Below are 21,398 nucleotides of genomic sequence, written 5' to 3' on the forward strand. Positions count from 1 at the left end.
AAGCACGTCCCTAGCTGGCGCTAGTAAGTTCAGACGGGTTTGTAAAAGCACAAGAAAGCAGTTAATTTTCATAACAGCCACTTGCCCCTAGCTACAGGAATTTTGAGCAAGAAGGTTTGTACTTAGAGCAAACCCATAAAAACCGTTGCTGTGACTACTACAGTTTATTTTCAGCAGAAGGAAAGGCCGAGCGCATTTTAACAACGTTGGCGACAGGCTTTTACATTTTCATCTCCCTGCCGTCTGTGTCCTCACCTAGGAAAGGCATCTGCTAAAAAAGGAATACAAAACCATACGTTGAAATAAACCAGATTTGCCTTTTAATAGTCACCAGGATTTAGATATGATTCCCCAAAACGAAGAACAGTGAAGTTTTTAAAGTTACACCTGAAACAAGGGGGGTGGGGAGGGAGAGACAGGTTTTTAAGAAATGTGGCTTTGAAGGAACCACATGGGTCACGAGCGACTGCCCAGGCATTACACAGACATCAACTTCTTGACCGGAATCTGCTCCTGAGAACACACCACCTCCAACCAGCAGGGCCCTGCTGTCTGACCGTGTTCAGTCCCCGTGCCCCGATGGGCCACGTCGGAGCCCCACCCACACGCTCAGGGCTCAGTGTCGTTTCCTCCAAAAACCAATCACTGATTGTTCTGAAATGCTTCCATCAGCCCAAGCCACCAATGCTTATTTCTGCCGGGTTTCAATGTAATCAGTGTTTAAAAAGCAAACGTGAACGAGAAAACAAAGGCCACGCCGCCACCCGGGGGGCCTCAATTTTAAAAAGCACAGCTCATCATCGTGCAGGTATTTGGACAGGACCCAGGGGATCCCCGTGGGGGGGGCATGTAGCACGGGGAGCTCCTCACAGAAACAGGAAGCAGGCCGAGTCCACAGCGCCAGCTCAGCGGCCGGGACCGTGTACGTCTTTCTCTCCATCACTGCTGAACAGCCAGGCAAGTTCAGAAATCCTGTTCAAGTCCCTGTAACACCTATAGCTACGTGTTAAGGCCAAAACCAACCTGTGGATCATGCTGCTCTTGTACCCCAAGGACGGGGACCCATGACAAACGCAGCGTCCCCGTCTGTGGTGCGGCCTGCTTCCCGTTGCCTCGGCTCAGGTTTCAAAGAGTCTGCGGAACGCGGGCCCGACCTCCGCGATCATGTCGGTGGTGGTGGTGGAGCGGCCGTGCTTCTGGAAAGCCTGGTGGCCGCACTGGCGTGTGAGAGAGCATGCGCCCAGGGCGGCCAGGAGCAGAGGGCTGGACCTGGAGGGAGGACCGTCAGACAGGCTCCACTTTCCCTCTCACGTCCCCGACACCCCAAACAGGTTCAAGCCTGCCGGGCCCCTGAGGCAGAAGGCGGCTTTATGACCAGGGACACGGATACGCCCGGACACAATACCCACCTGCCTGGAGGATACACTGCAGCTTCCCCCCACAAAGCACGGCCTAGAGCGCCCTCGGTGCCAGGGTGCAAGGACGACTGAAGATCTGAGAACACGGGTCCTCGCCCCCGTCTGACACCAGACCCCTGTGCGGCACCCGCGCGGTCCCTGCCCACCAGCAGTGCCACCACCCTGCAGGTCCCATATAGCTTCATGGGTGTCGAGGGGGCCTCCAGACCCGGGACATCCCGCCCCGGCCCATGTGGCCACCAGTGTCACATGATGCGTGTGGAGGACGGGAACTGCCTGAGCTCACAGTTCCGACCGGGAATGTGAACCAAGCCTGCATCTCCCAGTCCTGCCACTCAGAGGAAACTACTCTCTCGGGACAGCGGGCACAGCCTTGGCCCCGCGTGTTGGTCCCACGCTTCTGCCGTACGAGGGGGTACGCCTCGTACCCCCTGGAACAGGGTCCCGGGCATGGCCGCATGTTAGAATTAACTGGGGGGCTTTAAAAACTCCTGACACCTCGGAGCCATGGGCGACGAGCAACAGGGCAGGGCCCCAACCTCGCACGGAGCAGGAGCTGTGCGGGTGACCGACCTGGGACCCCCCCTGCCCTGGGGTCGCCTCCACGTGATCCCGGGCTTTCCCCTGCAACGTTCCAAGCGGCTATATGTATGAGCAAACGAAGTGGCTCACACGGCTGGGAACCGGAAGGACAAGGGAAGAAGACGTCACATACCCGTTTGTCTTCTCGGGGCCGGCGTGTAGCGCCCAGTGCACCAGGACACCCAGGGCGCCCGACAGCAGGTCTCCCTGGCCGCCACACCTGCGGCTGCTGCCTTCGTGGGCACACTCGAGCACTGCGGGGCAGGAGGGACAGGGCCGTCAGAGCGAGCTGGCCTGTGCCCAGGGCGCGATCTGGATCAGCTCCGGCCCTTCCCGTCTGCTCCTAATGAGGCGGTGTGTTTTAAGGAGAGCAAAGCCAGACGGGTCTGGAACCACCTGAGCCGCGCAGGTGGCGAGCAGACTCGTACAACTGGTAGGGCGCTGCCAGAACACATCGGAGAAGAGCACAGGTACACGGGGTGGCCAGGCTCATGGGCTCCAAGAGCCCAGGCCACCCAGGGACCGGCACCGCCTTCAGGGAGGTGTGTGCCACACGAGTGCCCCCGGCACAGACCCAGCTGTGACCGTTTCGTTCACACTGTGTCACGAGCAGCTGTTTTGAAAATACAGATCTTGCAAACGGGTTATTTACAGCCTCTGAATGTGTCACACTCTAGAGCTCTCTCCAGCAATAAAAGCCCCAAGGGTGTCAGGGTCCCCCAGAGGACACTTGCTGTGTCTGTTGACCGCGGCCACGTGAGTGAGCACTCTCGGTGCACAAGGGTTTCTTCCCCTTACGGCAGGTGACAGTCCTGGGTCACGCTGTTACAGCCGGTGTGATCCCTGCCCCCCATCACGGTAAGTGAGCGGAGGACCGGCTTTCAGGGCACTAGGGAGGCGCTGCAGCCGCCAGAACCTTCCCCTGCTCGGCCCACTCAACAGCCCACAGGCCCCGGCGCAAGGACGAGGGGGACACAGCCCCTCCAGCACCTGGCAACCCCTTCCCCGGGGTCAGCTCCGAGCACCTCCTCACTCTCCCACTGTTTTCACAACAGAACAGAATGCGGTAGAATAGTCAAACTTGTCTATGACCCCGAAGGAGTGGGAGGCAGCAGGCCAGGGACCCCGGAGCACCCCCTGCTGACCGGACCGCGTCACCACCGCCCCTGGCGTCAGGGAGGGTGAACGCCCTGCATGCTCAGTCCCCTTTGCCAAACAGGAATAAAACTAAGCTCATCAGGAAGTCCCTCTGTGTGGAACATGTGTGGCACAAGGGACCGCATGTGCCACGGGGACGGGTCTTCCAGGGCCCAGGGCCCAGCATGGCCACCCGGGCTGACAGGCGTGAGGCCTACAGCTACCCACCGTGTTCACCGTCAGACATCACGTCCCGCTCCCCTTTCCGGACCACGGTCACGTTCCCCAGGGCCTGGCTGAGTCTCCGTACGGCTTCACGATGATCACTGCCATCCACAAGGTCCCTAAGCTGCGAGGCGGGACATCACAGACAAGGCTGTCGGCGGACGCCAACGGCGGCACGAGCAGCACAAATACCGCCCTCCTGTCGACAAGGAACACCGCCCGTGGTGGAACTTTCAAGGCTCACAGAAGTGACACAGGCCTGAATGATGACGCGCTAACATTCATGGGGTGCTCAATATGGAAGAACTCGTGGGTTTACATCTGTTGTGTCATTTCGTCCTCACAGGCCCTACGAGGTGATGCCGTCATTACCCACATTCCACGGGCCAGGCAACGGGGGCAGGGATGGGCTGATCCACAGAGCACCCACCCACCTCTCATCCACCAAGAGACACGCTAGCGAGAAGACGCCCCATCATCACACGCCCCGCCAGGAACCAACAGCACTGTTAGCATGTGGGGGAACACGCATCTACCCACTGACCATGTGCAGGGACAGGTGGGGGCAGAATCACAGCATCGCCCCACCCCGTCTTCGAGAGTGGAGAGGGGGGACCTCACACCCCATCTCAGGAGGGACTCAGGCTCACTCCCCGTCTCCTGGGAGGTCAGCAAACTCACCACGGCGTCAGAGAGTCTGGTGAATTCCCCGTGGTTGGGAGTGAGAACGGCCTTCCGGTAGCCGTGGATGAGGGCCGGGTGCTGAGCAATGAGCCACAGCCCGTCCTGCAGACAAGAACAGGTATTTAGTGCACAGCCTCGGGCCTGGCTGTGAGAAGGGGAGCAGAGGAGAGGCCACACTCACCGCATCGATGATGATGGGGACATCCCTGGCCTTGGATGCTTCTAAGATGCCCTACAAGGAAAAGGAAACCACACTGAGCGACAAGCCCTCACCCCTCGGCGGAATTCAAAGAACACCAAGCAAGCAGTTCCGCAATGAATTACAACAGGTCATTGACAAGCAGAAATTAAATGTGGGCAACAAACAGAACAGACCCCCCCCCCCCCCCAACAGTGAGCCCCTCTGGAAGTCAGGGCCAGCCCACAGGGTGGACCCCAAGGCAGAGTCTCCCACTCTTCCATCAGCACTCACCGGGGTTCCCAAATCATCAGTTCTTATGCAAATTTCCTAACATTTTGTGTTTTAAAATAAGTGACCACGGGGCACCTGGGCGGCCTTTCATTAATATCCTCAGCTCTGGTCAGGATTCCAGGGTGGGACTGAGCCCTACACTGGACTCTGCGCTAACAGGGGGGAGCCGGCTTGGGACCCTCTCTCTCTTACCCTCCCCTGCTCACATACGCACTCGCATGTGCCTGCTCTATCTCGAAATAAACTTTAAAAAGATAAATAAAACCAGTGATGATAATAAGCAGTAAATCACCTCTGACAAGGTTATACTCCAAGTTTCAGAAGTTTTTTACTAAATTATCTTTTTTCCCCCCAATATATGAAGTTTATTGTCAAACTGGTTTCCATACAACACCCAGTGCTCATCCCAAAAGGTGCCCTCCTCAATACCCATCACCCACCCTCCCCTCCCTCCCACCCCCCATCAACCCTCAGTTTGTTCTCAGTTTTTAAGAGTCTCTTATGCTTTGGCTCTCTCCCACTCTAACCTCCTTTTTTTTTTTTTTTCTCCCCTCCCCCATGGGTTTCTGTTAAGTTTCTCAGGATCCACATACGCTAAGTTATCTATCCATAATCAACATACATACACTTGCTTATTGCTATGAACCAGTATTTTACAAGATCATGTGCTGCAAATGCACCTGAAAGTAGAAAACATTAAGAGAACAATGAAACAAGAGCCCTGCTCTAGGACAGCTGGTGTCCTTGGAACGGGAGAAGAGGAAGGACACGGACAACATGGAGACAACTGTGTGATGACACAGCAGGAAGGCCAAGGAGACAGGCCTCGGGGAAAAAGCAAACCTGCCGACACTCTGCTGTCAGACGTCTCCCAGGACGGGGGGAGCGGGGGGACCAATGTCTGCTGTCCCAGCCCCCGCCTATGGTGGTCTGTGGTGGCCACCTGAGCAGGCAGGTACGGATGTCTAGTGCCTCAACGGCGTAAACTCCAGTGTCTTCTGGGCCCAAGAGGAAAAGCAAAAGAACCAGGGGATAAATCCAGGACAGGGGACAGCTGCCTTAATGACGGCCCTGACTTGGGATTTGTAAGATGTGTTGATCTCTGTGAGGCAACTGTTTGACTTAGGCTTCAAGCGAAACGGTCCAAGATATGTACTGAGCAGCTAGGACATCGCCAGGTCACACGCTCTGGACCTCCGGAAAGCATCTTGTGATGTACACGGGCTCAGAGTCCAAAGACCGTCCCCGAAGCCCCAGCTCTGCCACTTAGAGTTGAGTGAACCTAAGTCACTTTACTTCTGTGAGACCGGGTTTTCTGATCGCTAAAATAAGGATAAGACCTTGAGTAATACTCTGAAGTTTGTATGAGGACTAGAGATACCGCTTCTAAAGATTTACCCAGCTCTTAGCAAGGGAGCTGACAGTCCACAAATGGTAGCTGCAGTAATCATTTTAAGTACACAGTCTAGTCCTGAGCCTGACAACTGCTTAGGTCTAACACACATTTACCTTTAAACTATTTCCTTCAAGTAAATTATTTTGGAGGGTCCGAGGACCTGCACATACTTGAAATGCAACCATTAAAAAAAGAAAACAGTAAAACAAAATACATGGTAAGCAGAAATAACTTAAGACATTAAAAGGTAAATCCACATACGTTTCATACAAAGTTATTCTGAAAATGAAACGAAGAGCCCATGAGACCAGAGCTGCCCTGCCCCACGGCCTCAGTGGTCCTTTGCTGACACGGGTGTGAGCAATGGGAGAGCGGCCAAAAGCCCCCTCAAATGAGGGTCGGGGCACAGGAGCCTCATGGAGCCGTACTTCCTCCCTTACAACGAAAACACTCCTGCTTGCTTGGAGTCTGGCTCTCCCGTTAGAACAGATTCAGCTTGACTAATTCCACTTTCCCGGATCTCTGGGTGCAGGCTACAGCGTCTGGCCACAATGAGGATGCCTCCGCCTCTGTGCTTTCCTATCACATTTCTCACAGAGAACAGTGAAGTCCACATTCAAACGCCGAGAAACCTCAGGCAACACAGCGGGGCATCTGAGTCATGTAACGTCACAGGTCACTTGGCTCTCCTGAAGCACAGAGCCACATGTCAGTTGCCCACTGAAGGACCAACTGCTTCCGTCACTCGGAGGACTTGTATGAAGTGCACTGTGCACGTGGCTCCGTCCCCACTGACCCCACTGCCAGGACAGCAGCCACAGTGGCGGCCAAGGCCCCGGAACACAGCAGACAGAGGGGACAGCAGCACCCAGGGAGACCAGCTGATGACACGACCACACCTCTCTCTACGCACATCCAGTTAGCGCTACAGGGTCCTACAGGGTGGATGGAAAGGAGTGAACGAGCGCCCCCACAGGTCAGAGGAGGCTGCGCAGCAGCCCCGCGTGTCCAGCAGAAAGACGCAGCTGCAAACAAACCAGCAGGGGGCGCCCAGGGGTCAATGGGTTGAGGGTCCCACTCCTGATTTCCGCTCAGGTCGTGATCCCAGGGTTGTGGGCTTGAGCCCTGCATCACGGCTTAAGATCCTCTCCCTCCTGCCCCCCACCCCGACTCGTGCTTGCTCGCTCGCTCTCTTTAAAAATTTAAAACAAGTAAACCAGGAGTACTCCCTGGGGGACGGGGCTGAGGGGAGAAGGGATGATGGCCCCCAGAGCAGAGTCCTGGCCAGGCAGCGCTCCAGCAGAGGGAACAGCCGTACGCACAACTTGCAGATGGTTATCCTGAAGAAGACGCCCAAAAGAAATGGACGCACACTCATGCACAAATGTTCAAGACATCAGCACTGTAACAGGAAAAAGCCAGAAGCAGCCCAAATGAACTAGTTAAATATGGCATGTGGTGATGTAGCTATTAAGAATCATGAGGAATATACACATACCCTGTCAGGAGAAAGTGTCCAGGACTTAGCATGGAACAAGCATAAACTACAGATAAAAAGAATGAGGCTAGTCAAGAGCCTACATTCTAGATCTGGAAAACTCTGGTTCAAAACCAGCATATGAACTGGAAGACTTCACAGCAGCAATACCCCCCCCCCCCCCAAGCTGACCTACAGATTCAACACAATCCCTGTCGGAATCCCATCTGCCTCTTTAGCAAACTGACACGCTGATCCCAAAACTCCTGGAAAAGTGCACGGGACCCGGAACAGCCAGAATACTCTTGAAATGAACAAAGCTGGAGAGATCGCACAAAGCTTATCGCATAGCCACCGTCATCAGGACTGTGTGGCACCAGCACATGGACAGCCGTACAAACCAATGAACAGAAACCAGAGCCCAGAAATAAACCCTTATGCCCACGGATTTCCAGCAAGGACACCCAGACAGCTCACTCGAGGCAAGTGGAGCTGGAACTGAACATCCACTTGCCAAAGAACACAGGTGGACTGCTTCCTTACACCATACGTCAAAATCAACTCAAAATGGACCACAAACCTAAATATCACAGCTAAAAAACGATTAAGCTCTTAAAAGGCAGGACGTGATCAGAATTAAAAATGTGTGCTGCAAGGGGCACCTGAATGGCTCAGTCGGTTAAGTGTCCATCTGACTTTGGCTCAGGTCATGATCTGGCTCAGGTCATGATCTCATGGTCTGTTGGTTCCAGCCCCGAGTCGGGCTCTGTGCTGACAGCTGGGAGCCTGGAGCCTGCTTTGGAGTCTGTGTCTCCCTCTCTCTCTGCCCCTCCCCCACTTGCGCTCTGTCCCTCAAAGATGAATAAACATTAAAAAATAATTTAAAGTGTGCTGCAAAAAACAAAAATCAAAAACAAAAATTGTGCAGCAAACACAAGTTCCTCAAAACGTGAGCAAAAGTGATCACAAAACCTGTAACAAAGATTCGCGGTGGTGTTACTCGTAACAACCCAAGCGGAAGCCACCCAATCGTCCATCAAGTGATGGACAGGTAAACAAAATGTGGTCCATCCACAAGGGAACGTCAAACAGCAATGAAAGGAGTGGAGCCCTGGGCCACAGCGCACACAGACGAACCCCGAAATGCTGGGTAAACACAGCTGGTCACAAATGCCATGTAGTGTTGGGGCGCCTGGGTGGCGCAGTCGGTTAAGCGTCCGACTTCAGCCAGGTCGCAATCTCGCAGTCCGTGAGTTCGAGCCCCGCGTCGGGCTCTGGGCTGATGGCTCAGAGCCTGGAGCCTGTTTCCGATTCCGTGTCTCCCTCTCTCTCTGCCCCTACCCCGTTCATGCTCTCTCTCTGTCCCAAAAATAAAGTTGAAAAAAAAAAAAAATTAAAAAAAACAAACAAACAAAAAAAACAAATGCCATGTAAGCCAGTTAAGACTGCCAGCCAGTTAAGACTGAACTGCTAGGAAAGGCCCAGAACAGGCAGAGCCACAGACCACGCCGCCTGACGCCTCACCTTGGGGGGGGGGGGGGGGGGGGGTGTCAGGATTCCAACACGTGAGACTGGAGGGACACACACACTCAGACCACAGCTCTTAAAAGCAGCAGCCAGAATTTTGAGGTTACGTTGAATCCATCCACACCAATAGCATCTCTACGTCTCCACAGCACGTGAGCAAGAAACCTTGCCATAATTCGATAATCAGGGTCAAGGAGCATGAAAGAAGAAAGAGGCCAGAGAGACTGTTGTGAGCTCCACTCTGTCACGGGGCCAGCGGTGAACCGGTAGGTCACAAAAGGTCAAGAATCCCATCATCCTGAGGGTCACGGGGGCACCAAACATTCTGACACTGTTCCGGCAGGAACCCTCACTTGCCTCTCTTCCTGAAGACAAACCATGTGGCGGAGAGGCTGTCCCAGGCCCTGTCCCACCCACGCTGCGTGGACAGCCACCATCTCAGGACAAGAGCACACTGCAGACCCACTGTGTACGCACAGGGACGCCCCTCCCGTCTCCCTCTCGCCTCACGTGACCCAAGGGGCCTGGCACTCCTCAGCTACGATTGCTCCAACTTTTCAGCAAGAGGTCAAGGCTCCAGGGCTGGATGATGCCACCTGGCAGGCAGCATGCCCCCGTGCTGGTGCAGGTGGCTCCGAAGCAGGAGCGCCCCAATGCCCCTCGTTTATAGGGTGTCACCTGGAACTACTGTTCGACTGTGCAGGACTGGCTCTCAGATTATCTGCCCCAAATGTCCAAGCGTTAGCTCTTTCGGCTCTCTGGAGGACAAGTCAGTGGCTGTCCTCCCATGGCAGGCGTCTGTCCCCACGCCTCTTGTTCCAGAGCAGAGTGGGACACCCGCACGTGAGCGATCCCAGCAGCAGGGTGAAAAGCTGACGCCCCAAGAGCAAGAGACGCATCCCATCCCGGTTGGTTGTTAAAACCTAAAGGTTTGCTACTCTCTCTCTGCCTAGTTCCTCCTCCCTACCCCAAACCATCTCCATGACTCCATCAAGAGGCACCGGAACACTGAACAGACGCTCCATCAAAGTGCTCGTCTTCTGACTTCCGAGCTCAGTCGGGTCCATGAGAAGAGGGAAGTTCGGTAATTCTCTACGTTACCTTAACGTTTTCGAGAAGAACGTTGTCTCTGCCCAGGCCGGGTCCTACCACCAGGGCGTGCAGTCGGGGCAACCATGTCTCCACGTCCCGCACGGCACTGGGGCTGTCGCTGCGCAAGGAAAAGAAGGGCAGAGCACTTACAGTCTGCACGTGCTGGCTTACCCTTTAGGGAGACCACACGTTCTTCTGGATTCCCCCGTTCTTATTCCGAGTTCCTTCTCTGTGCCGGGACCGCACCCGGCATCCAGCCATCAGCCTCCCCGGCCTCCTCTGCACACGGGTTCTCCCCAGAACACCCAGCTGCGGAAACCTAGCTCTCAACATCTACCATAAGCCAGACAAGACACGTGGCTCCTTCATAACCATCTCTGCCCTCTGGAAGGAACCCGTCTGTCTCCATCACTCACAGGAGGCACCCGGGGGACCCTGTACAACGGAAGAACGCCTTCACTTAGCACAAGACCTGACAGCTGGAGGCACTTGTGTCACTCCTTCCCACCCATCATCTCGCTCTTAAGACTCTTGCAACCCACCATGTAAAGCCTTGCCCAGAACAACCCCACTGTGAGCCCCAAGCAGCCGTGCTTAGTCTTTGTGTGACTGACTGACTGCAGGGACGCAGGTACTTCCAAGAGGGTGCGGTTGTCCAGAACACCCCGCCCCCCCTCTGCTCCCAGATGTCCACATGCTGGGCCGAACCTGCTGACACGCACTCCTGGGTGGCCTCATCCTGTCTCCTGGCTTTAAACCTCTCCCACACGTGAACCCCTGATTTACCCTTTCCCTGACCACCTCTGTCTCGTCCGGTGCCTGACGGCAATGTGCTCAGATGTCCGACAGGCAAGTGAAAACACACCCAAAAGCCAGCCCCTGACGGTCAGGCTCACCCGAACCTGCTCCCCCACGCCCCCACCTTGTTAACGGACAACCAGCTTGGACCGAAGCCAGGGCGGCCTTCACAACCCTTTTCCTTCTACCCCGCATCCCACCTGTCAGCAGCCCCTGGGCTGTACTTTCAGACGTGCCACGAATCTACCCCCTTCTCCTACTCGTACCCATCACTCACTGTCACCTATGACACCCCCATGCAACCCCTGCTTCCACCCTGGGCCCCAAGAGCTGTCAACACAGCAGCCAGACGAGCCTGTTACAATATCCACTGGATGTGGCTGTTGCCCTGCTCAGGGGCTCCAGCGGCCCCCCTGCACTTACATGAAAGCCAGACCCTCGTGATGACCCCCACAACCTGCTAAGCTTGACCCTGAACCTCTCTGGTCACCTGCCCTACCTGGAGCTCCTATTGCTCCCCAACACCCCGCAGCCTGAGCTGTTGCATCAACCCTTCCCCGTGTCTGCAGGGCCCTACCTGAACGCACCCTCTGGGCCCCCGCTCACGATCACCCCACGGAAAAGCACACACACGCCACGTGCGTGCACCCCATGTGACATGTGGTGTTCCATCCCCTGCCCTGGCTCTCCACGTGGTCTTTACCACCCTCTGACACACTTGTCCTAGTTGTCTGTCTCTAGGACTTTGCTGCCCAGTAGGACAGACATCAGCCCCATGTGGCTACTTAAGTTTAATTAAAATAAAAGCTCAGCTTCTGAGTCCCACTGGCCACATTTTAAGTGCTGGGTAGCCACGTGTGGTCAGCAGCAAGGAGAACGTTTTCATCACTGCAGAAAGCTCTAGGGCACAGGGTTGTCCCAGAAAGGAAGCTGCACAGAAGCAGGTGTTTTGTCTGCTTGGTCCTATGCTGTCCCTCTGGAAGCAGGGCAGAGACTGGAAGGGGAAGCATTTGCTGAATGAGGAAACGGCCCCACTACGGTACGACGGGCTCATTACTGCTGTGGGGGCGTGGCCACAGGCAAGGCCCCGACCTCTCCCCGGAGGCCTCAGCCCTTTCTGACAGCCACGGCGCACAGGGCCCTGGTGGCCTGAATCTCATCCCACGCTGCGCACACATGGCTGCTGGGCTTCTGACCTTACAGCCTTGTCCCCTCTCCTGAGGGCACCTCCCGTCACCTCCCAGCACAGCAGCCACCAGGCAGAGGCACCTGCAGCCCCTGACGAGCTGCGAACCACCCGCGCGGCCCCACTCACAGAACGGGGTGAACGATCAGCTCCGGGCTATACGACTTGATCACGGGTGCAGCCTCCCGCGTGCAGAACACGTGCGATAGATCTGCACCCTAAGAAACGAGCACAAGGGCGGACTCAAAGCACAGCCCACCCGGCAGGCACCAAAGGGGTGTCCGTACAAGCCCCTCGCCGCGGCCCCACACTAGGGCGAGGTGGCTCAGAGCAGGACAGACCCTAAGGAAAGGTCTTCGGAGAAAGCCTTTTGCCGCGCCCCCTCCCCCCCAAGTGGCAGGTCAACCCAGACCAATTCAGCTGTGTCACCCTAAGGGCCGCGGGGGGCACATTTCACTCATACTGTGCCGACGGAGCTATTAGGACTTGATCAAAGGCCTAGGAAATCGCGAGGTGTAAAGACGCCAACTGCTTAAGGCAGGACAGAGGCGGTGTCCCAGGATTGCACTGAAGTACAGTCCTAATGAAACTTCAGTTAAAAACTCCCAGTTCTTTGGTCACAGCACAAGGTCAGGATAGATTTCAAGGTGCTTTTCGGGGCATCTGGGGGTTCAGTTGGTTAAGTGTCTGACTCTTGGTTTTGGCTCAGGTCATAATCTCACAGTTCAAGGGATCAAGCCCTGAATCAGGCTCTGTGCTGACAGTGCAGAGCCTGCTTGGGATTCTCTCTCCCCCTCTCTCTGCACCGCCCCCCGCCCCCAACCCTATCTCCTCCTCTTCCTTTCAAAAATAAACTTTAAAAGACAAAGACAAGCTCTTCACTAGATAGAGCTGTAAACAGACCTACCACTTTGAGAGCGGAAATTGCTGCGAAGTAGGGGGCTCCCGTGTACCTAAAAAGGAAGATACTTACAATCAGAAACTTCTGGGAAGGAGGCAATAAAGCAGGTTTATCAGAGGGTTACAAAGACATGAATCACACGGCCCAAGGCCCAACACCTCACAGGTGCTCAGAAAATGTTCAGTGAACTTCAGCAAACATGGCTCACGACCAGACAAGTCACTGTGTCACATAAAACCTTTGTGCCACATCAGGACCGCCACTCTCTGCAGCACGGTGCCCACACGGAAGATGGAGGCGGCCATGTGAGCTCACTGAAGGGTCTGCCAGGAGACCCCCAGGGGCAGGGGAGCACAACACAATCAGGCACCGAGACTCACACAGCTTCCTCCTGCTTCTGCCCTACCATTCCAGAATGCCTGTAACTGTTTTTAAGGTTGCATCAAACACAGAAAGGAAAATTCTTTTTGGGGGGGGAGGGGGGGAAGAGGGGAGAGAGAACCCATTCACATAAGGGCGAGGGGGCAGAGGAGTGGAAGGAAGGAGAGGAACTAAAGCAGGCTCCACACTCAGCAAGGAGCCTGATGCGGGGCTCGACCCCATAACCACGAGATCATGACCTGACCCAAAATCAAGAGTTGGACGCTTAACCTACTGAGCCACCTAGGTGCCCCTAGAGAGGAAAATTCTTGAACTTGTCATCGGACTAGTGTAACCTTTACGTCAATCCCGAGCAACAAAGGGAACCTAGGAAAAAGACTGAGAACTCTCTACACGAGACACTCTCCCAGAGCAGGGCCACCAAAGGGCCGGGAGCACAAGGCAGGACACACACACCCTCTCTGGCCCACCCCACAACAAGGACACAAAACAACGAAAACCAGCTTGCCTACTTGCCCAGCAGAGGCTGCCCATAGTCACAGGGCAGGGGGGCGGGGGATGCTTGCTGGTGCCAGCACACACATTAGTATCTGGAAGGCTAACGATGTGTCCTTACTGTATTATCATGTGGGGTACCATAAGGCTGTCACTTCACACATCTCTGAAGTGTTTGAATTTTTATAAACAAGTACATAATGCTTTTCTAACCAGAATGAAGAGGATCCTACTTTAAAGCTTTAGTTCCTAAAGCTAAAGGACAGATTTTAAATTAGATAATTACCCCCTAGCACGCTACACTACCAGACTATCTAAAAAGAAAACCTGAAGACCGATTCTTCCCATGCAAACGTCCCAAAATACAAAGCCGGAGTTGGAGGGGATCTGAGGAATAAAACTCCCGACATCCTCAACACTCTCAAGGGGGCTGGGACCCAAGGGGGCCCCCATCCCAGAGGCCGGAGGAGGGCTGTCCTTTAACTGGGGGCCTAAAGGAAGAAAGGCAGCTAAGAGCTAGTGATCCAAGAGTCTAACATGCGGTAGCAGGAAGAAAACCAGGTGCGAGATGAGAGCCAGTAAAAGGCAAACTTCCCCCATCCAAAGGGATCATGTCTACAGACAGAAAGCACTCAGCAAATCTCAAGATTATTGAAAAGAAGACACACCCAGACACATCTGGAGAAAACTGCAGAATTCTTAAAAAAAAAAAAAAAAAAAAAAAAAAAAGAAAACCTTACAAACAGCCAAGCAAGAGTAAATTACTTACTTACAGATTAAGGTGAACTTTTAAGGTGCAGAGTGGAGGCTAGAGGACAATATGATCACGTGCGTGGATTACCAGAGAAAATCGCTGCCACCTCGGCCAAGGCGCAACTCAGCCTGCCTAGCAAGATACCGGAGGTGTGCAAGTCCTCCACGGGCCCCCTGCACACTCTGCACAAAGAACGTGCCAGAAGAGGCCAAGGACTCCTACCCTAACTGCAGCCCACCAGGCCAGGCAGGAAGCAGACAGCAGTGTAAGTGGCAATATACAAAGTGACAGTCAGCAGTGAGAGCTATCTAGGAATTCTTAGATCACGTGTTCACTCTCCCCAGAGGCATTTTTAATTCACAGTAGGTAGAAAAGGCAGCCACTAGCTACATTTGAAAGTATAATAGGGGCATCTGGGGGGCTCAGTCAGTCAAGCGTCCAACTTCGGCTCCCCATCAGTGAGTTCAAGCCCCGCATCAGACTCTGTGCTGATAGCTGGGAGCCTGGAACCTGCTTTGGATTCTATGTCTCCCTCTCTCTCTCTCTCTGCTCCTCCCCCATTCGCATGCTGTCTCTCACTCTTAAAAATAAATAAACATTAAAAAACAAGGACAAATTACAAAATGTTATGCGTCGAATAACTCAGCGGCAAAATACATAAAACCAGAAGAGAGACCGGGCCACGAGAAAAGGGTAGGCTCTAATTTCATTAATGACTCCCACGAACATCTTCAAATTGACAAAGTACACCAAACACATACTGTTTTTATCCTGATTACAAAGTAATACCTGTTTGTAGCATGGAGCCTGGTCCATACAAACAAGGGTAAGGCAAGAAAAAACAGCCTCAGCCTCCACCACAGGCAAAATCGTAACACTGACACAACCCCCGCGGACCGCACACTCAGGGCCCGTTTTCTCCTATTCGGTCAAGAAGCTCATCACTGAAAGATACCGAGTGTTGTAACATGGAACTACATTTAGAGATGATTACTGGGGTCTAACTGGACAGATGGCGGGCCGCTAAGGAGGCAGACAGCCAGGTAACAGAGGTTGTTGACACGCTAACGTGGTCCAAGTCACTTACTCCTGGCAGCCTCCGACTATACCTATTCTTCCGTCCTGACCTTTGTGCTTCTTGGTGGTTAGAGGAGGGATGATATTCCTCACCAGCTGTAAAGTATTTTCCATATCCGTTATTGAATGTGGTTTATGCAATGAAAATGCTCTTCTTAAAACTGAAAAACAGGAAAACAAATTATTTAGAAAAATAAGTATCCATCGGCATACACAAAAGAGACTGACACGAGATAGCCTGTTAACCAAAACACCTCACAAAGCTGACTTAATATCAATGCTAGATTTTTATCCAAAGGCTTATTTTATTTCTATAAGCAAATGTTTAGAAATTACAACACAAAACACAAGCTGTACACTATCAAATTTGTTTCTGAAATGTGTCATTTTGAAGTCTAATCTTTCAGAAAATGTTTTTAATGCATTCCTACTTAATAAACTATACACATTCCATTTCAATCCTCCTTTAAGTCTTTTCTCTCAAACTGGAAAAGCAACTTCCCACTTGTTACCTTTCACGGTCACATTCAAGTCTGAGATTCACATTACTCCCAATTTGCCAGTCATGCTTCTGACACTCAGTTGGATACAAATTAAATAGTCCAGAAATGGGGGGCGCCTGGGTGGCTCAGTAGGTTACGTGTCCCACTCTTGATTTCGGCTCAGGTCATCGTCTCATGGTTTGTGAGTTCAAGCCAACGTGCTGATAGGGCAGAGCCTGCTTAGGATTCTCCCTCTCTCTCTCTCTCTCTCTCTGCCCCTCCCGTGTGCACTGTCTCTCAAAATAAACTTTAAAAAATTAAAAAAAAAAAAAAAAGCAACCTAGAAATGGCATTCTAAATAATAAGGTGATTTTTAACTGTCAGCCCCATACTTTCTACCTTCTTGCAAACCAACACAAGCTAAGACTCAAAACAGAATCACTGTAAACCTCTGGCCAAGAAAAGGCACAAGTGGGCTTGCTCAGGGACACCCCCAGCCCGCTGACCACTGTGCTTCCAAAGTCCCGGGGAGTGTCCACAGTGCCACCTCCCAGAGGCGCTGCCTGTCCACACCCCAAATCTGCGGGCTGCACAGTCTTCTCGTGGGCACCCCCCGGTGAGCTGCATGAAGGGAGCTAGAGCCACTACAGTCACATGTGGTGACAAATCACTGCTCGAGAGCAATCCACACGGTCATGAAAATGCTTGCTCTGTGGTTGTTCCAAACGTTAGCACATCTACGTAAGGACCAGACTGGACAACACAAGAATATCAAAGAACGGCCACTCCTTCAAATTCCCCACATCAAGAAATACAGTTGCTTTTTACATTTTTTTTTAAATGTATTTATTTTTGAAGGAGAGACAGAGTGTGAGTGGGGGAGGAGCAGAGAGAGAGGGAGACACAGAATCCGAAGCAGGCTCCAGGCTCCGAGCTGTCAGCACAGAGCCCAACGCGGGGCTCGAACCCACGAACCCTGAGATCATGACCCGAGCCGAAGTCGGGCCATTAACCGACTGAGCCACCCAGGTGCCCCTATGGTTGCTTTTTAAAGTCTAGAATTGTGAAAGCACAATCCAAACTTACCGGTCATTCAAGGGTTGTTCTGGGTTCCTGACAATGTTGTGGTTTATCAGGGACCGTAACTTTATGCTAAGGACTTAGCCACACACAAAATACTCCTAAGGCCACCCACAGCCCTTTGCCTACACAGATCATGGTTCAGCCCCACCTACAAATTCAGGCTAGGGGTCCCCTCACCCCCAACCACCTTAGAGTGGCACAGAGCAAGACACTCCATAGACGTTGGTTTATTGGATGTTGCATGTTGGTTTAATTTTCATTAGAAGCCAGTCTGTCCTCTTACAGACCAGGACACTGGAGCCCAGGGAGACAGGCCTGTGAGGACACCTGGGTTAGTGACAGGTAAGCCAGGCCAGAAGACACCGCTGTACCAAAATGCTGCCGTTTTAAGGCAAATCGTTTTTCTTTAACCAAATAGTCACCACACCAACCAAAAGACGAGACAGAGATGATCAAACCTGTCTCAACTGCCCCCATAACCATTAGGGACTGGGGAATAAAACCACTTGGGAAGTATGGCATTTTAACTCATGAACCAGTAAATCCACGCTGCTCACCAGCACCCGCCCCATCCACCTGAGGGCCAAACCAAGGTCAGTTACATTTCCTTACACTTGGCAGTTAATCGGTTTCAGCTGGCTTACCGGGGGCAGACCCCATTCGGGGTTGTCCACAGAAATATTTAAATAGAAACATCAAAGTTCTGCAGGAGAAAAAGGCCTTGACCAAAGGCAATTCCAAATGTATCCAATTAAGGGGCGCCTCGGACTCAGTCGGTTAAGCGTCTGACCAGCTCAGGTCATGATCTTGCGGTCCGTGAGTTTGAGCCCCACGTCCGGCTCTGTGCTGACAGCTCGGAGCCTGGAGCCTGCTTGGGATTCTGTGTCTCCCTCTCTCTTTGCCCCTCCCCTGCTCATGCTCTGTCTCTCTCTCTCTCTCTCTCTCTCAAATAAATGTTAAAAAAAAAAAAAATTAATCCAATTAAGTCACCTGGTCTTCACAACAATTCTGAGTCTGGAAAACAGGTCAAACCTGCCCGTTTTTTGTTTGTTTTAAGGAAGTGGCTGAGGCCGACTGGAGAACTGGAGAACTGAACGGATTTCGTAAGCCTGGGCTGTTTTCTGGAATTACGTACCGCCAACGACCCTCCCTGATAACATGTCTCTTTGTGCCCGCCGTGCCTTTACACTAACGAGACCCGTCCTAATTTGGAGTCCCTGCACCTGACAGCATTCTGGACAATAACAGAGATGCCCTAAAGCTAGCACAAGGGGTCAGTGCTCGAGAACTCCACCTGTGTTTTGGTAAAAGTTCAGCAGGTCGGCTTAGTAATGAATCTTCAAACTCCAAGAGAAATACTAACTCATCACAGGGTACAAATTTAGGAGAAAGGGCTACCAATAAAAAGTCTCTGAACAAACTGTGACCAGAGGCCCCTTATGCGTCTCAAAGCATTTGGCACCTGAAACTAATGGCATGCTGTGTGTCAACACGACTTCATGCTGTGTGTCAACTATCGTGCAGAAAAACAAAAAGCCAAAACTCCTTAGGTTATTCTGTGGCAGGCCCAACTATGTACACGCCTTTGGTAAAATCCGTCTGATGACTATTACAGCAAAAGTAAACTTTACCACTTCAGTTACTTACTGGCTAGGGAACCGTGGCTTGCGTAATTCTCGTTTTCTCAGAGCCTCTTCCACACAAAGGCGGATAAACAAATGTCTCCACCGTGTTGTGAGAAGTGAGAAAATACAATATACAAGCTCTTTCACGGTTTAAAATATATTCCTGTATCTTACACAAACACAAATAACGTACATAAACATCCACAGGGCAGAGAGGAAAACCCCTCGAGGGGATACGGGGCTCCGACTGGGACACGCTTGTTCCTTACACGCCTAAATCCTTTTACACCGTCCGTCCTACTTAACAGCCGGGGCTGGGTCCTCGGGGGGGTCATTCGGGTGAACCCCGCATGCGACCCGGGCCCCAGGCGCGCCCACCGGGGCCGGGCTGCGCGAGGCGCCCCAGGACCCGCTCGGTCCCCTCGCCCAGCGCTTCCGGCACTTCCAGTCCGCGACGCGGAGGAAACTGCACCGCCTCGGCCGGCCTGCTGGCCCTGGCCCGGCCCCCCGACGGCCCCGCATCGTCCCCGGCTTTCGGCGGCGCCTCCCGTCCGGACGAGCGCCTGCGGCCAGGTACCTGCGTCCAGCGGCGGCCCGTAGAGTGCGAGCGCGGCCGACAGCAACGCGACCACCGCCGCGCCGGCGACCACAGTCCCGGCCCCCGCCCGAGTGGCCATGCCCGCAAGGCCGACAGCGACCTTACCTCGCCGGCAGGCGCAGGCAGCCACCCAGACGCGACCCACGGCCATCGGCGGACTTCCGGGCTCGCGCCCCGCCCCGCGCCGCCGCCGGAAACACGGCGGCCCGCGCCGTCCCGGAAGCAGGAGCTCAGTCCGGCCTCGCCCCACCCACAGGCCAGCCTCCACCAGTCATAGTTGGTCTCCCATGATTGACAAGCTCAATGCCCAACCCAGCAGGGCCCCAGCTCCGGTCGCCTGGAGTTTTGCCGGAAAGCAGGTTAGGGCATCAGCGTGCGCCGTAGTGATTGGGGGTTTGGGTTGTTTTTGTTGTTCCTATTTTGGGCTGGGAGCATTATGGGAAGTGGGGCAGCACGCTGACTCGTTGACAGACACTTTGCTTTTGGAAAGCAGGTGGAGGGTCCGGAGGAGCATCTCTGCGCAGCCCAGTCCCTCATGTGCCCGACCTCTCCCCTGGACTCCCAGACTGGTCCATCCAGCTCGGTGGCCCCCGCCAGGCTCCCCACCTCCATAAGTCGGAGCTCGGCCATCGCAGCTGCGCGAGTCAGAAACCCGGAGGGCAGGCTCGCTCCCCTCATTCCCCCGCACGCATCCCTCCTCCTGAGGGCCTGCCTTGTGGAAGCCGCTTTTAGGGAAACAGGCTTGAGCGGTGGAATGCAGAAAGGGTCCACGGCGACCCCCTGGCTGAATACGCACAGGCCCATCAGGAGACCCACCTCAGGACAGCCGTAGCCCCTAACTGACCAACGGGCTACTTACAACCAGGCGCAGTTACGCAAACAGGGAGAACTGCATGCGTTGCCATACCTCGTCTTCCCCGTTTAAAGTAGCCCCCACCCACTGTCTCCTTGCAGACAGCCGCTGCTCTGCTGTCCTGCCCGCTGCTCCCTTGCCCTGTATGCAAACGTGCATCCCCTTTGCTCTGCCTCAGGTGAATTCTTTCACTTCCCTCGCCCCTGCCTTCCACCCCCATCATAGTCTCACGTTTGGGGGCCCCCATCCCACCGGGAGAGACACCACGTTTAGACACCACATGCCTTAGAAACGGATTCAGAACTTGCCTGCCCGCACACTCTGCTTGAAGCGCCGTCGTGGCTAGGAGATGATGGCAGTGGCACTCTGTTAGTGTCCTGGGGCTCCCATAACAAATTGCCACACCCCGGGAGAGGGGGACACAGAACAAGAGAAATTTCTTGTTTTATGGTTCTGAAGGCCAGAAGTCTACGATCGAGCCTTGCCCTCTGTAGCTTCTCTCGGTGGCATCACCCTATCATCCTGGGCGTCCCTTGCCTGGCAGCTGTATCACTACAATCTCTGCCTGTGTCATCACATGGCATTCTTCCTGTGAGTGTCCTCAGGTCATGGTACTTGAGTCTTCTTACAAGGACACCAGTCATATTGAACTAAGGCCCACTCTGATTACCTTATCATAATTTGAACGTCTGCAAAGACCCTGCTTCCAAATACGGTTACACTGACAGGTGCTGGGGGTTGAGACTTAACATATCTTGGGAGATACAACTTCCCCATAACACCTTGTAAATCCATCTCCCTATTTCCCTACAGCAACAGAATGATTTTTTTTTAATTTTTTTCCAACTTTTTTTATTTATTTTTGGGACAGAGACAGAGCATGAACGGGGGAGGGGCAGAGAGAGAGGGAGACACAGAATCGGAAACAGGCTCCTGGCTCCGAGCCATCAGCCCAGAGCCTGACGCGGGGCTCGAACTCATGGACCGCGAGATCGTGACCTGGCTGAAGTCGGACGCCTAACCGACTGCGCCACCCAGGCGCCCCTTTTTTTTAAGATAATTTGTTTTGAGAGACAGGAGGGACAGAGAGAGAAGCAGAAAAAGAATCCTAAGTGGGCTTTGCAGTGTCAGTGTCAGTGCAGAGCCCTAGGCGGG

General features: G+C 53.6%; 1 protein-coding gene across 2 annotated transcripts; it reads right to left on the bottom strand.

Moving 5' to 3' along the window:
* Positions 1 to 295: 295 nt before the first annotated feature.
* Positions 296 to 19,604, bottom strand: NAXD (NAD(P)HX dehydratase). 2 transcript variants are annotated; one of them, XM_086708421.1, is made up of 10 exons: positions 19,496 to 19,604; positions 15,613 to 15,763; positions 12,902 to 12,947; positions 12,124 to 12,212; positions 10,020 to 10,128; positions 4,228 to 4,278; positions 4,044 to 4,148; positions 3,366 to 3,486; positions 2,134 to 2,254; positions 296 to 1,269 (listed from the first exon to the last, which is right to left on the bottom strand). In XM_086708421.1, the coding sequence occupies exons 1-10, from the start codon at positions 19,539 to 19,541 to the stop codon at positions 1,119 to 1,121; spliced, it is 990 nt and encodes a 329-aa protein (XP_086564547.1). In that variant the 5' UTR covers positions 19,542 to 19,604; the 3' UTR covers positions 296 to 1,118. The 2 variants fall into 2 exon arrangements, with proteins under 2 accessions (XP_086564547.1, XP_025779740.1); XM_025923955.2 differs by having other exon boundaries at positions 19,370 to 19,500.
* Positions 19,605 to 21,398: the final 1,794 nt, after the last annotated feature.

This window comes from Puma concolor, chromosome A1, assembly GCF_028749965.1.
Source record: "Puma concolor isolate L17-30 chromosome A1, mPumCon1.1.hap2, whole genome shotgun sequence".
NCBI lineage: Eukaryota > Metazoa > Chordata > Mammalia > Carnivora > Felidae > Puma > Puma concolor.

Excerpts from the sequence above, each read along its gene's own strand:
- NAXD (XM_025923955.2), bottom strand. The coding sequence starts at position 19,469 with ATGGCCACTCGGGCGGGGGCCGGGACTGTGGTCGCCGGCGCGGCGGTG. Across the intron at positions 10,129-12,123 it reads CTGATCGTTCACCCCGTTCT|CGACAGCCCCAGTGCCGTGC; the intron begins GTGAGTGGGGCC and ends TTCCTTGCGCAG. Across the intron at positions 4,149-4,227 it reads TCCCCATCATCATCGATGCG|GACGGGCTGTGGCTCATTGC; the intron begins GTGAGTGTGGCC and ends TCTTGTCTGCAG.